This window comes from Fonticula alba (genome assembly GCF_000388065.1).
Source record: "Fonticula alba strain ATCC 38817 unplaced genomic scaffold supercont2.16, whole genome shotgun sequence".
In the NCBI taxonomy this organism is placed as follows: domain Eukaryota; order Rotosphaerida; family Fonticulaceae; genus Fonticula; species Fonticula alba.
This window is the reverse complement of record NW_009242986.1, coordinates 80,986-92,364: the sequence shown is the minus strand read 5'-3', so window position 1 is coordinate 92,364 and position 11,379 is coordinate 80,986. Positions and strand designations below refer to the sequence as shown.

Genomic DNA, 11,379 nt, shown 5'->3' with positions numbered 1-11,379 from the left:
AAAAAAAAGTGCGAGAGAGAGGTGCAAAAAAAAGTGCGAGAGAGAGGTGCAAAAAAAAAGTGCGAGAGAGAGGTGCGAGAGAGAGAGGTGTGGGCGGTTCCGCAGTGCAGAAGGGAGGGAAAAACAAAGAAAAGCATCGGGGGCGTCGGGACACGGGGCATCCAGAAGAGGGAGACACAATGGAGGGAGGGACGAGTGGGGATGTGCCCGCGTGGGAAGGGGTACGTACGCGAACGTCAAAGACCGGGGCCGGGCTGACGCCTCCGGCGTCGGCGTGCCAAACACTGAAGCCGCCCAGGGCCGCGCGGCTGATCGCCACAAGCCCGCAAAAGCCCGGCAGAGGGTCCACCGGCGGGGACCCCGGGCCGGAGAGCTGGCCGGCCGCCGGGATCAGGCAGATGGCCGGGGCGCCGACCGGATCCACGCCGGGCACCGTGCGCCAGGAGCCGAGGCGCTCCGGGCCGAGGGCCACGCTGGCCAGGGCAAACCCGCCGGTCGGCCCGGCCAACGCCACGGCCAGGTGGAAGTGCGTGCCATGGGAGCCGGCGGCCGGCACGGCGGCCAGCGCGGTCACCGGGCCCGGCGCCGCCGCCTCAAACAGCAAGGCCGGCCCATCGCCCGGAGACGCCGCCAGGGAGTATAGCAGCAGCCGGCCATCGGCCAGGGCTACCAGCACAACGGGGGGGGCATCTGGCCGACCGGCCAGCAGGGCCAGGTCGACCGGAGGCCCGGGGAGCAGCACGCCTCCAGCCGGCTGGGCATACGTCAGGGGCACCTGCCCGCCGGAGGTGTCCAAGCGCCCCTGCTGCTGGAGCTGTTGGCAGGCGTCGCGCGCGCCGCTGCAATCGAAGAGGCTCAGGAAGTCCTGCATCAGGCCGGGGAGGGCGACGGGGGATTAGCAAAGGCACGGCCTGTCATACAAAGGGGGGGAGGGGGGGGGGGCGGCGACAGCCGGGCGTACTTGGCCATCGCCGGTGCGAGCGAGCGCCACGGCCATCGAGCACTGGGGCCCGGCGCCAAGCCAGCGGACATGGCTCACTCGCTGGGAAATGATCTGCCGGAGGACCGAGTGGGCCAGCATGGCATTCCGAGTAGATGGGGGCGTCTGTAGGTGTGTGTGTGTGTGTATGTAGCGGGGGGGGGAGGAGGGGGGGGGGCTGGGGTGCGTGGCGAGAGAAGGAGGAAGGGGGCACGCGCGCGCGCGGGGCGGGGAAAAGGGGGGGAAAAGGGAGTTGAAGACGGGTGGACGCATCCCACGATCTAGCCGGCGGCACACGTCGACTAAAATGTCCCGCCCGGCTGCGCCCCCGGGTCCGCGGCCCTCCGCCCCCGAGCCAGGGGCGGCCGCGGTTCCAGAAGCTGCCCAGGGCCGCGAGCCGGCGTAGACCCTAGGGAACGTGTCGTCGGGTGTGGGCTCGGGCACCGGGCTCCCGGGAACCCGGCCGGATACACACACACACACGCACACACACACTCTCGCTCTCGCTCTCCATCCGTTCGCCCAAACAAGTGACGACATGGTGCCCGGGTGTGTGTGCGCGCGCGCGCGGGCGTGTCCGTCCACCCCTGCCGCGGGGACGGCCGGCGGGCGGGCGGGCGCCAGACAGCCGGGACGCGTCCTCCGGCGAAGTTGGCCGTCAGGGCGGGACGCTCACACGGACACGCGACCCGGGATCACATGGGGCCTTTGGAGCGCGCTTCTCCAGATTGCACGTTGTGGGCTTTCCGGGCCGCCGCCCCCCCCGGCCTGGTTCGAGCCGGCCACCTCCGCGTCGGCCGTCGGCCCGTCTGTGTGTCGCGGCGCATCGAGCGGTCGGCCTGTGCATTTCCTGCACCTCAGCATCTTCGCCCGCCTATGCTTTCGACGCCCGCCCGCGGCCTTGCGAGGGGGACCCCCGGCTCGGGTCGACACATGGTCCAGTCCGTTGTCTGGTTCTTTCCGGCCGCCCCTCGCCGCACCCACCCCGCGCTCCGGAGTGCACTCACATCAAGGCAGGCTCTCCTCTCTGCTGGGCGGCATGGGGGAGGGGGTGTGTTTATTTGGGGTTTTCTTTCCCGCGTCAGGCTGGGTGGGCGTATTTCTTTGGCGGGGACGCGGGCATGGCTGAGCCCTGTCGATGGTTCCGGCCTCCGGAGTTGGCACCACCACCACATCGGCGTCCCGAGAAGGGGGGGGGGGGCGAAGGCGCGCAGGTGTAGGGCGACGCGGCGGCCCCCTGGTCGGGGAGCCGGGGTCGCCACCACGCCCGCCTGGCAGCGACTCGGCCGGCATGCGGGGAGGATGCAACTGACACAGCGCGCCCAGGCGCCGACCCCCGAGCTGGCGCCGGGGAGGGGGGCCCGTGTGTTCGGGCTTGATTGTGCGCGTGCGAGGGGCCTGCCCCGGAGGAGCGGGCGCGGCGCACAGCGAGGGCACGACGCTCTTCCGATCTGACACAGCGCGCCCAGGCGCCGACCCCCGAGCTGGCGCCGGGGAGGGGGGCCCGTGTGTTCGGGCTTGATTGTGCGCGTGCGAGGGGCCTGCCCCGGAGGAGCGGGCGCGGCGCACAGCGAGGGCCGGAGGAGTGTCGCGCGCGTCTGCATCCCCCCGATCGACATGGCGCCCTGCTGTGCCCTTGCTCCGTCCCGCGCCGACAGTCGGCCGGCCCCGGCACGAGCGGCAACGGCCGCGACGCCGCACGCGGCAGCACCGGGCGCGGCACATGCGGCCGCATGCGCCACATGCCGAGAGAGCGAGAGAGAGCACGCGCGGCTGTCCGCGCGCGCGCGCGCACACAGCCCCCGACACCCTGGGCCGCCCCCTCGGCCGGAGGGCAGGGGCGCGAGATGGAGGCCCCGCGCCCTGGGGCGGGCACATCAGATGCCGCGCAGGTCGTCGCAGCCCATCTGGAAGCGCTCCTGCAGCAGGGCGTCGTAGTTGAACTCGCGCTCCTCGCACAGGACCGGGTAGGTGGTGCGCAGGACATGGGCGATCTGGGCGCGGGAGAAGGCCCGGCGGTCGGAGTGCCTCGGCCAGCCGTACATGCCGCCCATGCCCAGGGCGTCGCCGCCCCGGTGGTCGACCATGTCCAGGGCCGGGGAGTCGTCGTCGAAGCGGCCGCCGGCGCCGCCCCCCTCGCGCCGCGGCGAGTACCCCTCATCGGCCACGACGCCGCCCTGGTTCAGGGGGTTGTAGCGGATGGCGCAGGTGGCCAGCCGGTGGGCCAGGTCCCGCTGCAGGCGCTCGCGGACCTCCTGGTACTCGGGCCGCGTGGCCAGCGAGCCCTCCAGGTCGCCGACCGAGCTGCTCTCCACCAGCCAGCGGAGGACGCGCTCGAGCTCGCAGATCGGAAGAGCACACGTGGGGTTGTAGCGGATGGCGCAGGTGGCCAGCCGGTGGGCCAGGTCCCGCTGCAGGCGCTCGCGGACCTCCTGGTACTCGGGCCGCGTGGCCAGCGAGCCCTCCAGGTCGCCGACCGAGCTGCTCTCCACCAGCCAGCGGAGGACGCGCTCGAGCTCGCCCCAGGGGTTGGCGCGGAGGTCCTCATAGCTGCGAGGTGGTCCCTGTGTCAGTGTGTGGCGGCATATGTCGTGGCGATGTGAGCCTGTGCTTGTGCTATCTCTCCGTCGTTCTTTGGCGTCCGCCCGTGTTCTGCGCCGGGCCCCTGGCCTTGCGCGGTCGCTGTCCCTCTTTCTCTCTTTCTCGCTCTCCCTCTCTCTATCTCTCTCGCTCTCTTGCACTGCCTGATGCCGCTGGCCTTTCGGCGACTGCCTTTGGCCCCACTCCTCGCCCTCGCCCCGACGGCCCCCTGCCGCCTGTCGACACCCCCTGTGGGCGTGCCCGGGGGCGGCGGGACGCACCGGATGAGGATGTACGGCACGCCGCGGTCCTTGAAGGCGGCCCAGTATCTATAGTTCTCCAGCCACAGGCCGGGCTGCTTACGGGCATAGTAGTCCCACTTCTCGGGGCTGTTGGGTTTTTTTTTTTTCGGCCTCGCCTGTTAGGGGGGGGGGGGGGGGGGGGGGTCCGGGCATGTGCGACATGGGGCGGGGCCCCGAGGCGTGGCCCCCTCGTGCCATGGCGGAAGGCTCGAACAGTGCACGCACCGGGCCTTGTCATCGTGGAAGTCATGGGTGCCAGTCTGCTCCAGGTGGTAGTACGACCGGATGGAGTCGAAGGGGTTGCGGATGATGTGGATGACGCGCTCGAAGGGGGCCTCCAGCTCCTGGGCATGGCGGCGGAACATCGGGTCATGGGACTTGACGAACAGCACGGTGTCCGTGTCGACCAGACCCTCGCAGCGCCAGCCGGAGTTCCGCAGCCGATGGTCCTAGCATCGGGGAGGGGGGGGGGGCATCGGCACAAGTGAACGCATGTTAGACATGGGATTCGGCGCTGGGATCGGGTCGCTGGGCCGACGCGGCGGGGGCCGGGGCCAGGGCGGGGGGGGGGGGGGATAGGGCCCTGCTTGCCCGTGGCAGGCCCCTGCTCGCAGGCAGGAGCCCCGGCGGGCGGGAACCCGGCAAGAGGGGGGGGGGAAAAAGGGGACACACTCGGGAAAAGATGCGCACTGCCCCCAATGCCCGGTCGGGCCTCGGCCGGGGCACGAGGGTCGGGGCACCGGCCCCGGGCCTGGGCCAGGGTGGGGCCTTCGCTTTCCGGCTTCCGGCTTCCCTCGCTGCCGCACGCGCAAGCACGCACACACGCAAGCACGCACACACGCACAAATACAGGCGCACACAAACACACGAACGCACAGGTCGGCCACACTGGAGAGGGCCCAGCCCCGCCAGGCCCCGGGGGCCTCGCCGCCCCGAGAGGCCCCGGGCAGGGCGCCCAAGGCCCGCCAGCGTCCATGGCGGCGGAGCGCGAGGGGGGGCAGCCGCCGCGCATGGCATGTATGGCACACACACACACACACACACGCCCGAGCGAGGGGAGGGCGAGGCCGGGCGGGAGGGGGCGGACGCACCGGGCGGTGACGTGAGTGCCTGCGGGGGCGGGCGGCGGAGCAAGGGCGGGGCGGGCCACGAGCCGGCGACTCGAGCCACCCGCCTGCCGGGGGGCGGCAGGGGCGGCACGAGGGGGCGCGAGGTCGGTGGCGGCCGCACCGGGCCGGACCCCACATGCAAGGGCCCCGGCAGTGGGGCTTCCAGGTGTCTAAATCGACACAGGAGCCGAAAGGGCGAGGACGGGAGAGGGGGCACCGGGTGCGGGCGCGTGCGAGCGTGGCCCCGGGCACAAAATCCCCGCCCCTGCCCCGCTGCCATGCTCCCCCCTGCGCTCTGGCCGCCATGCCCCTCCCGGGCCGCCGGGGCCCGGGAGGGGCATCTACTGTGGGTGTGGCTGGCCGGGCGCCCTAGCCCGGGCCCACGAACCAGCGCGACAGAAACAGCAGGAAGACTGCGTAGTAGTACAGCACTGAAAGGATGGACAAGTGGGTCCCCTGCTTGCCGGGGGGGTGCGAGCCGGGGGCGCGGGCGCGGGCCCGGCCCCCGGGGCTGGGCAGCCTGCCAGAACATACATTATACAGGGACCCGGTGCAGACGCCGGTCCACTTTTCGAGCAGCAGTCGCAGGAAGGAGTTCCCGGAGCGCGGGTAGGACCCGATGGCGAAGACGCCCCACTCCTTGGGGAAGTCGACGGCCACCCCGTCGAGGGGCTCGTCGCGTGGCCCGGCTGTGCCGGCCCCCGGGCAGCAGGCCCATATGCCCACAGGCGCGTCAGTGACAGCCGACCGGCTGGCGGGGCATGTGTGCAAGGGCCCGGTCGCGGACGCACCGGCCGCCTGACGGCAGATGTTCTCCCCGTCCAGGCGAATGTCGTTGTTGAACCAGGGCCGACGGACGGCGGTGCCGGGCCCGGGGGCATCCTCATGGTCGGGATCGCCGCCGCCGTCGGCGCCGCCGGCCAAATTCCCCCCGAGGCTGAGGGACACCCGGGCGGAGATCATGCGCGACATCGGGGCGCCCTGGCCCACCCAGAGGACACCGAGGCAGAAGAGGGCCACAAAGCCGAAGGCCAGGAGGGCCAGTAGCGGGATGGACACCCGGCCGCCCCTCCGCACGCCGATCATGGTTGCTGGGCTGAAGGGAGCTCCGGCTGTCAAGCAGGCCGGGCGCGTGCGGGTCCGAGGGCCGGGGAGGGGGGGGTGGGGGCGCGGGGGCGGAGAGCCGGCGGGTGGTCTGTCCATGGAAGCACATGTCAGCGCATGGGCGGGCCTCGAACGCGTGTGTGCTTGTGTGTGCTTGTGTGTGCGTGTGGGTGCGTGTGGGTGCGTGTGCGTGCGTGTGCGTGCGTGTGCGTGCGTGTGCGTGCGTGTGCGTGCGTGTGCGTGCGTGTGCGTGCGTGTATGTGTGTGCGTGTGCGTGTGTGTGTGTGCGTGTATGTGTGTGCGTGTATGTGTGTGCGTGTGCGTGTATGTGTGTGCTTGTGTGTGTGTGTGTGCGTGTGTGTGTGTGTGTGTGCGTGCGTGCGTGCGTGTGTGCTCCCGCACGCGACGGCCGCGAGCTGGCCCGGCACGATGGGCGAACGCACGTACAAGCTTCCAAGCTGCTGAGCGGCGGCGAGGCAGCGGCGGGACGCTGGTGACGGCAAGGAACCGGTCACTGCAGGGCAGGGCGAGCGAGGCGCAGCGCGCAGGAGAAGCGTGTCACGGTGCAGGAAGGGCGAGCAGGAGCAGAGGCGCGGAGGAGAGGGGGAGGGGAAGGAGGCGGGATGGCCGCCGGTGGAGAGTTCTGCCGGAACCGCTGCGCGGGCATGCGCACATCGAGCGAGGGCGTTTTCAGGGGACCGCCCTGGGCTGGCCCCTCGATGGGTCGTCCGGTACCTGCCATCGTTCAGCCGGCCCGGCAAGGTGCGCGTACGCCGAGCCGGGTGTCACCTCGCGCGTACATCGGCACTCAGCCGCCCAGCTGTCGACCGGAATGCACGCGCGCGCGCGCGCACGCACGCACGCACACACATGCCCATGCCTGAGGGACAGGCCTCTGCGCGCTGGGGCCCCGGCAGCCGCAGGGGTTTCACCGGCCGGCCCTCGCGCTTGAACTGTCACTCGGCCGGCTGCCGGGAGGGGGGGAGGGGGGCGCAAGGGGCCAAACCCCGCCGCCGGGCACCGGCGTCTGGCTGCGGCGCCCTGCTTACCCTGCGGCCCCCGGGCCCGGGCCCGGGCCCGGGGCAAGGCCGACCGGCGAGGCGAGCGCGGCCGCCTGCTCCCGGTGCCACCCCCCCCCCCCCCCCCCCCCGCCGCAGCCGGTGACAGACAAATTAATCTCGACCGTGGTGCGCCCGGCCCAGCGGGTGCGCCCACAACGGGCGCTCGCGTCGTCATCCCCTCCGGCCATTTGCAGGCATGGCAGCGTGCAGGTGGAGCGCCAGCCTTCGGCCACTCGGGCATTGGGTCCGGCCAGACCCGGGGCCGGGACATCGGCCTGCACGGGGTGCCGAGCGGGCGGGCCCGGCGGCCGAGCCCCGGCCAATTAAAGTGGGGCGGGGCCCGCGCCGGCCGGCCCGGCACTGCCGCCGGCGGCGGGAGCCGCACTCAGGACGGCAGAGCGGCCCCGTGGACACGCACGCCGGCGCGCCAGCGGCCGGGCCCCGCTCCAGCCGGCGGGCAAATATTTACCCGCCCACCCCCATCCACCACTACCACCACCGCCATGCGATGATGGCGCGCGGGTGACACTCCGGCCATACGGCACCGGGCACTGCGGTGCATGGGAGCTCAGCCCCGGAGACAGCCGGCGCTCTGTCGCGCACACGACCCATGTCGGGCAGAATTGCCCTGTGCCGGCCGGGCGGCCCATCGACCTTGCCGGCTCCCCGCTGGCTCTTTCTCGCGCCTGCGCCGGCCTCAAGGAGGCCGGCCTCCCGACCAGCCCCGCCTGAGCGCATGGCCATGGACGTGGCTGGGCCCGCCGTGCCCGGCGGCGACGGCGACGGGCAGGCGGGGGAGCCCTTCCTCGGCGGGTGGGCCCGCTCGACCACCCGCTGGTGCGGTGATGCGGCGTCCGCTTCGGGCCGGCGGCAATGTCCTCCCCCCGGCGCCCCCTCACTCCCCGGCGCCCTGCCCAGCTACGCGGCCGCTGTCGTCCACCGGGGTAGTAGGGCCAGCATGGGGCCCTGGTATCCACCCATGTGTGTGTGTGTGTGCGCGTGTGCGTGTGAGCACCGTAGCCGCGCCGGCCGCCACTGCCACCGGAGAACGGGGACCCCGCCCGCAGGGGGTGGGGGATGGGTGGCGATCGCGGCGGCCAGCCACGCAGCGAGCCAAGCGGAGCACCTGGCGGGCGCGGCCCGGGCCGTCGAGGCCCCGGCCTGGCGCTCCTCCATACGCGCACGCATGCACACGCACACACAAGCGCACATCGGGAGACCGGCCGGCCGGGCCCCGCTCCGGGGGGGAGGGGGGGGGGGGGCTCGGCTTTCCGGCCGCCCTGGACCCAGGGCCGGGCGCGGATCGGCGCCTGCATTGTGGGCTAGCCAGATGGGCCCCGGGCCGGCTGATTGTTGGCCCCGCACGCGACGGCCTGTCCCCGGTGCCCCCCGCGGCAGTCACTTTTTTTTTTATGCCCGGCATGCCAAGAGAGGCACCCCGGGCCTTGGGGGCCCCTGAGGCGCGCTGCAGCCGGATGATCGCCCCCGCCGGCCGGACCCTGAAGGGGCCGTGATCGGCCGGCCGCGTCATGGGCCGGGGCCGTGCAGGGCCCCGGCAATGGCCCAGCGCCCTGGCCAGGGCCGGATCTCCCGGCCCATGCTCGGGCCGCATTAATAGGGGACTTTAAATGTACGTCCAAGCATGCGTGTGTGTTTTTATATATGTGGCTGTGTGTCTCAATTGAGAGATGGCTGTGCGGGGGCGTGTGCGTGCGTCCGCGCGTCCGTTGTATGTGATGGCACCGCGCATTTGCTCCGGGCCGCCCCCCCCCCCCCCCTGGGGCCAGGGCAATGCCGGCGCGGGGGCAGACGGCGGGGGCGGATGGTGTCAGTTTGGGTGTTGCGCGCACGGGGATGCGCGGGAGCACGTGAGCGCACATGTGCCCGCGGTGTTAACCTGGACATTAACCGAGCGGGCGCGTTCGTCAGGCGTTTTCCCGGCCGGGCCCCCTCCGGCCCCCGGGCCATCTGCACTTGGGAAGAGGGGATGGGCCGGCGGCCTGCCGCTCGGGCCCGCGCCCGGGACAGGGCTCGGTGTGAGAGGGGCTTGGTGGATTTTTTTTTTGAAAGGCACACGGGGGGGGGGGGGGGGGCGCCCACCGCAACTGTGGGGTACATGTGCCGGCTAGTTCGGGTGTGCCCCCCCGATGCCCTGCCCATGGATGCCCTAGATCGACAACCCTGTGGAGGGGAGAGCCATCGGCCTCCTCTTGGGCCGCAGCCCTGGGGCAGGCCGCCCGGCCGCATTGTCTTCTCCCCCCCGCCTCCCGGGGGCCATGGTGTCTGTCATTCTCCCCTCGCAGGTTGCTTCGTGCCACACCTGCTTCCGAGAGCGGCTGTCGGTGGTTCCAGGCGCCGCGGCGCCTCCCTGCCACTGGTGCTCGCCCGGGCCCCACACCGGCCGGCTAGGTCGGCGGCCCCTCGCGCGGTGGCCCCCGGCGTGTGGGGCGCCTCGCATGGCAGCCGGGCCCAGGGGGGGCTGGCCGTTGTGTTGCCGCCGCTGCCGCCGCCGCCGCCGCCGCCGCCGCCGTGGGCCTGGCCCGGGCCGCGTGTCGGGATCGCTCGCCCGGGCCTCTGGCCATGCTGCGTGCTCGCACGTGCCCACCAGGCACCTGCCGCCAGGATGTCCTGCCGCCGCCGCCGCCGCCGCCTGTGCGAAGGGACATCCAGCCCCCGGGGGCCCGGGTGCGGGGCTTCCGATCCCAGGCGCGCGGCTCAGGCACATCATGCAAGTGGTCTTGTTGAAGGGGCCGCGCGGTCGCCCGGCCGGCCGCCCGGTGTATCCCGGCGGTGATCGCCACGCCGACCGGGGGTCTCCGAGAGGGCCGTCGTTGGCGATCCTGTCGCAAACCGTGCCGGGAGTCCTTTCAAGACCCGCATCCGGTGCCTGGTCCGGGGATTTGCCGTACGCACACATGCACTCTTGGGGCCCTTGTTCGGCCCCCCTTCGGACGCCCGTCCATCCGGGACGCACCGGGTGCAGTAGCGTTGGCGACCGGAGGGGCCGAGGGCGTCGCCTTTGTTTGACTGGCTGGATGGCAGTGGGACGTGTCGGTCGCCGCCTGTCCCTCCACGCGCCGGCAGCGCCCGTCGGCTGAACGGGCACCTGCCGCTGCTGTGTGTGGAGGCGGGCCCTGTTCGCGCCCCATCCGGCCTCTCTTCCTTCCTTGTCCGTGGTGCGGCCGGGACACCCGGAGGCCGCGGGAGGACAGCCCCGGCGGCCGGGCTGGCCGGTGGCCTCCACTCCCCCCTGGATGGACCCTCTGCTGGCTTGCGCAGGGGCATGTCCACGCCGATGGTGACATTGTCCATGTGTGCCCTTGCGTTGGGCGGAGGAGGGTTCGGGCGTGCTGCTCGGCCTTCCGCCCCCCCCGCATGCGCACGCGCATGTGCCGGGCCTGCCCTGGCATGCCTTTCCCGGGTGCCGGCTTGCCGTGTGGCATCCTTGGACAAATGTGTGTATGTGTGCGCATTTTGCATCCACATTTGTGCGAATGGGTGCGCCATCCGGCCTTCGCCCGGGGGCGCCTCTTTGCCTGGGCTCGGGACGGCCTGACACCATGTCCGGGCTCGCCGCCGGGCGCCTGACGGCCCCGGAGCCCCCCCGGATCCGGTGATCAGGCTGGGGATGGTTGGTCAGCGCAGGAAAGGCGCCGGGAGGCAGCCGGCAGGCACGAGGCGGAGTCAACAGCATAGAGAGACCGAGTGGGAGGCGGGTTGGACAGGGGAGGGGCCGATGTCAATGTGTATTAGGAGGGGGTGGATGTATTGCAGGCCCCATGGAGGGGGGGGGGAGGGGGGAGGGACAAGCGCCGGGCGTGAGGGGCCTGTGGCTGCCATTCGCCCGGCCGGCGTCCGCTTGTGGGCCCGGCACACATCAGAGGAGGTCCATGAGATTCGGCTGGTTGTTGGCGGCCGGCCGGGACTGCAGCCTCATGGCGCCGCCAGCGGGAGCCGGAGAGGGCGTGGCCGCCGGGGCCGAAAGGGCCGCGGCCCAGATGTCCGGCGCCGGCGACACGCCACTGCTTCCAAAGGCACCGGCTGGCACGGGGCCGGAGAAGGGGTCCGACCCGCCGGTGCCGCCGCTCTCGAGGAAGTTCTCCAAGCCCGCGAGGTCCTTGTTGTCCCAGCCGCCGGGGGCGCCACCGGTGGCAGGTTTCCGAGAGGCGCCCATGGCCAGCCCGGGCGCGGGGCCACCCCCATGGGGCACGTTGTCTGTGTGTGAGTGTGTGTGGGGGGGGGGG

At 72.3% G+C, this 11,379-nt stretch overlaps 3 protein-coding genes across 3 annotated transcripts; all 3 read right to left on the bottom strand.

The window, feature by feature from the left end:
* Positions 1-236: 236 nt before the first annotated feature.
* Positions 237-1,081, bottom strand: H696_05972 (hypothetical protein; the record flags this gene model as incomplete). Its single annotated transcript, XM_009499740.1, has 3 exons — positions 237-254; positions 284-865; positions 962-1,081. The coding sequence occupies 3 exons, from the start codon at positions 1,079-1,081 to the stop codon at positions 237-239; spliced, it is 720 nt and encodes a 239-aa protein (XP_009498015.1).
* Positions 1,082-2,856: 1,775 nt separating this feature from the next.
* Positions 2,857-6,056, bottom strand: H696_05971 (hypothetical protein; the record flags this gene model as incomplete). Its single annotated transcript, XM_009499739.1, has 5 exons — positions 2,857-3,529; positions 3,841-3,948; positions 4,087-4,310; positions 5,505-5,659; positions 5,762-6,056. The coding sequence occupies 5 exons, from the start codon at positions 6,054-6,056 to the stop codon at positions 2,857-2,859; spliced, it is 1,455 nt and encodes a 484-aa protein (XP_009498014.1).
* A 4,956-nt stretch (positions 6,057-11,012) lies between these two features.
* H696_05970 (hypothetical protein) lies at positions 11,013-11,309 on the bottom strand (the record flags this gene model as incomplete). Its single annotated transcript, XM_009499738.1, has 1 exon — positions 11,013-11,309. The coding sequence occupies one exon, from the start codon at positions 11,307-11,309 to the stop codon at positions 11,013-11,015; it is 297 nt and encodes a 98-aa protein (XP_009498013.1).
* Positions 11,310-11,379: the final 70 nt, after the last annotated feature.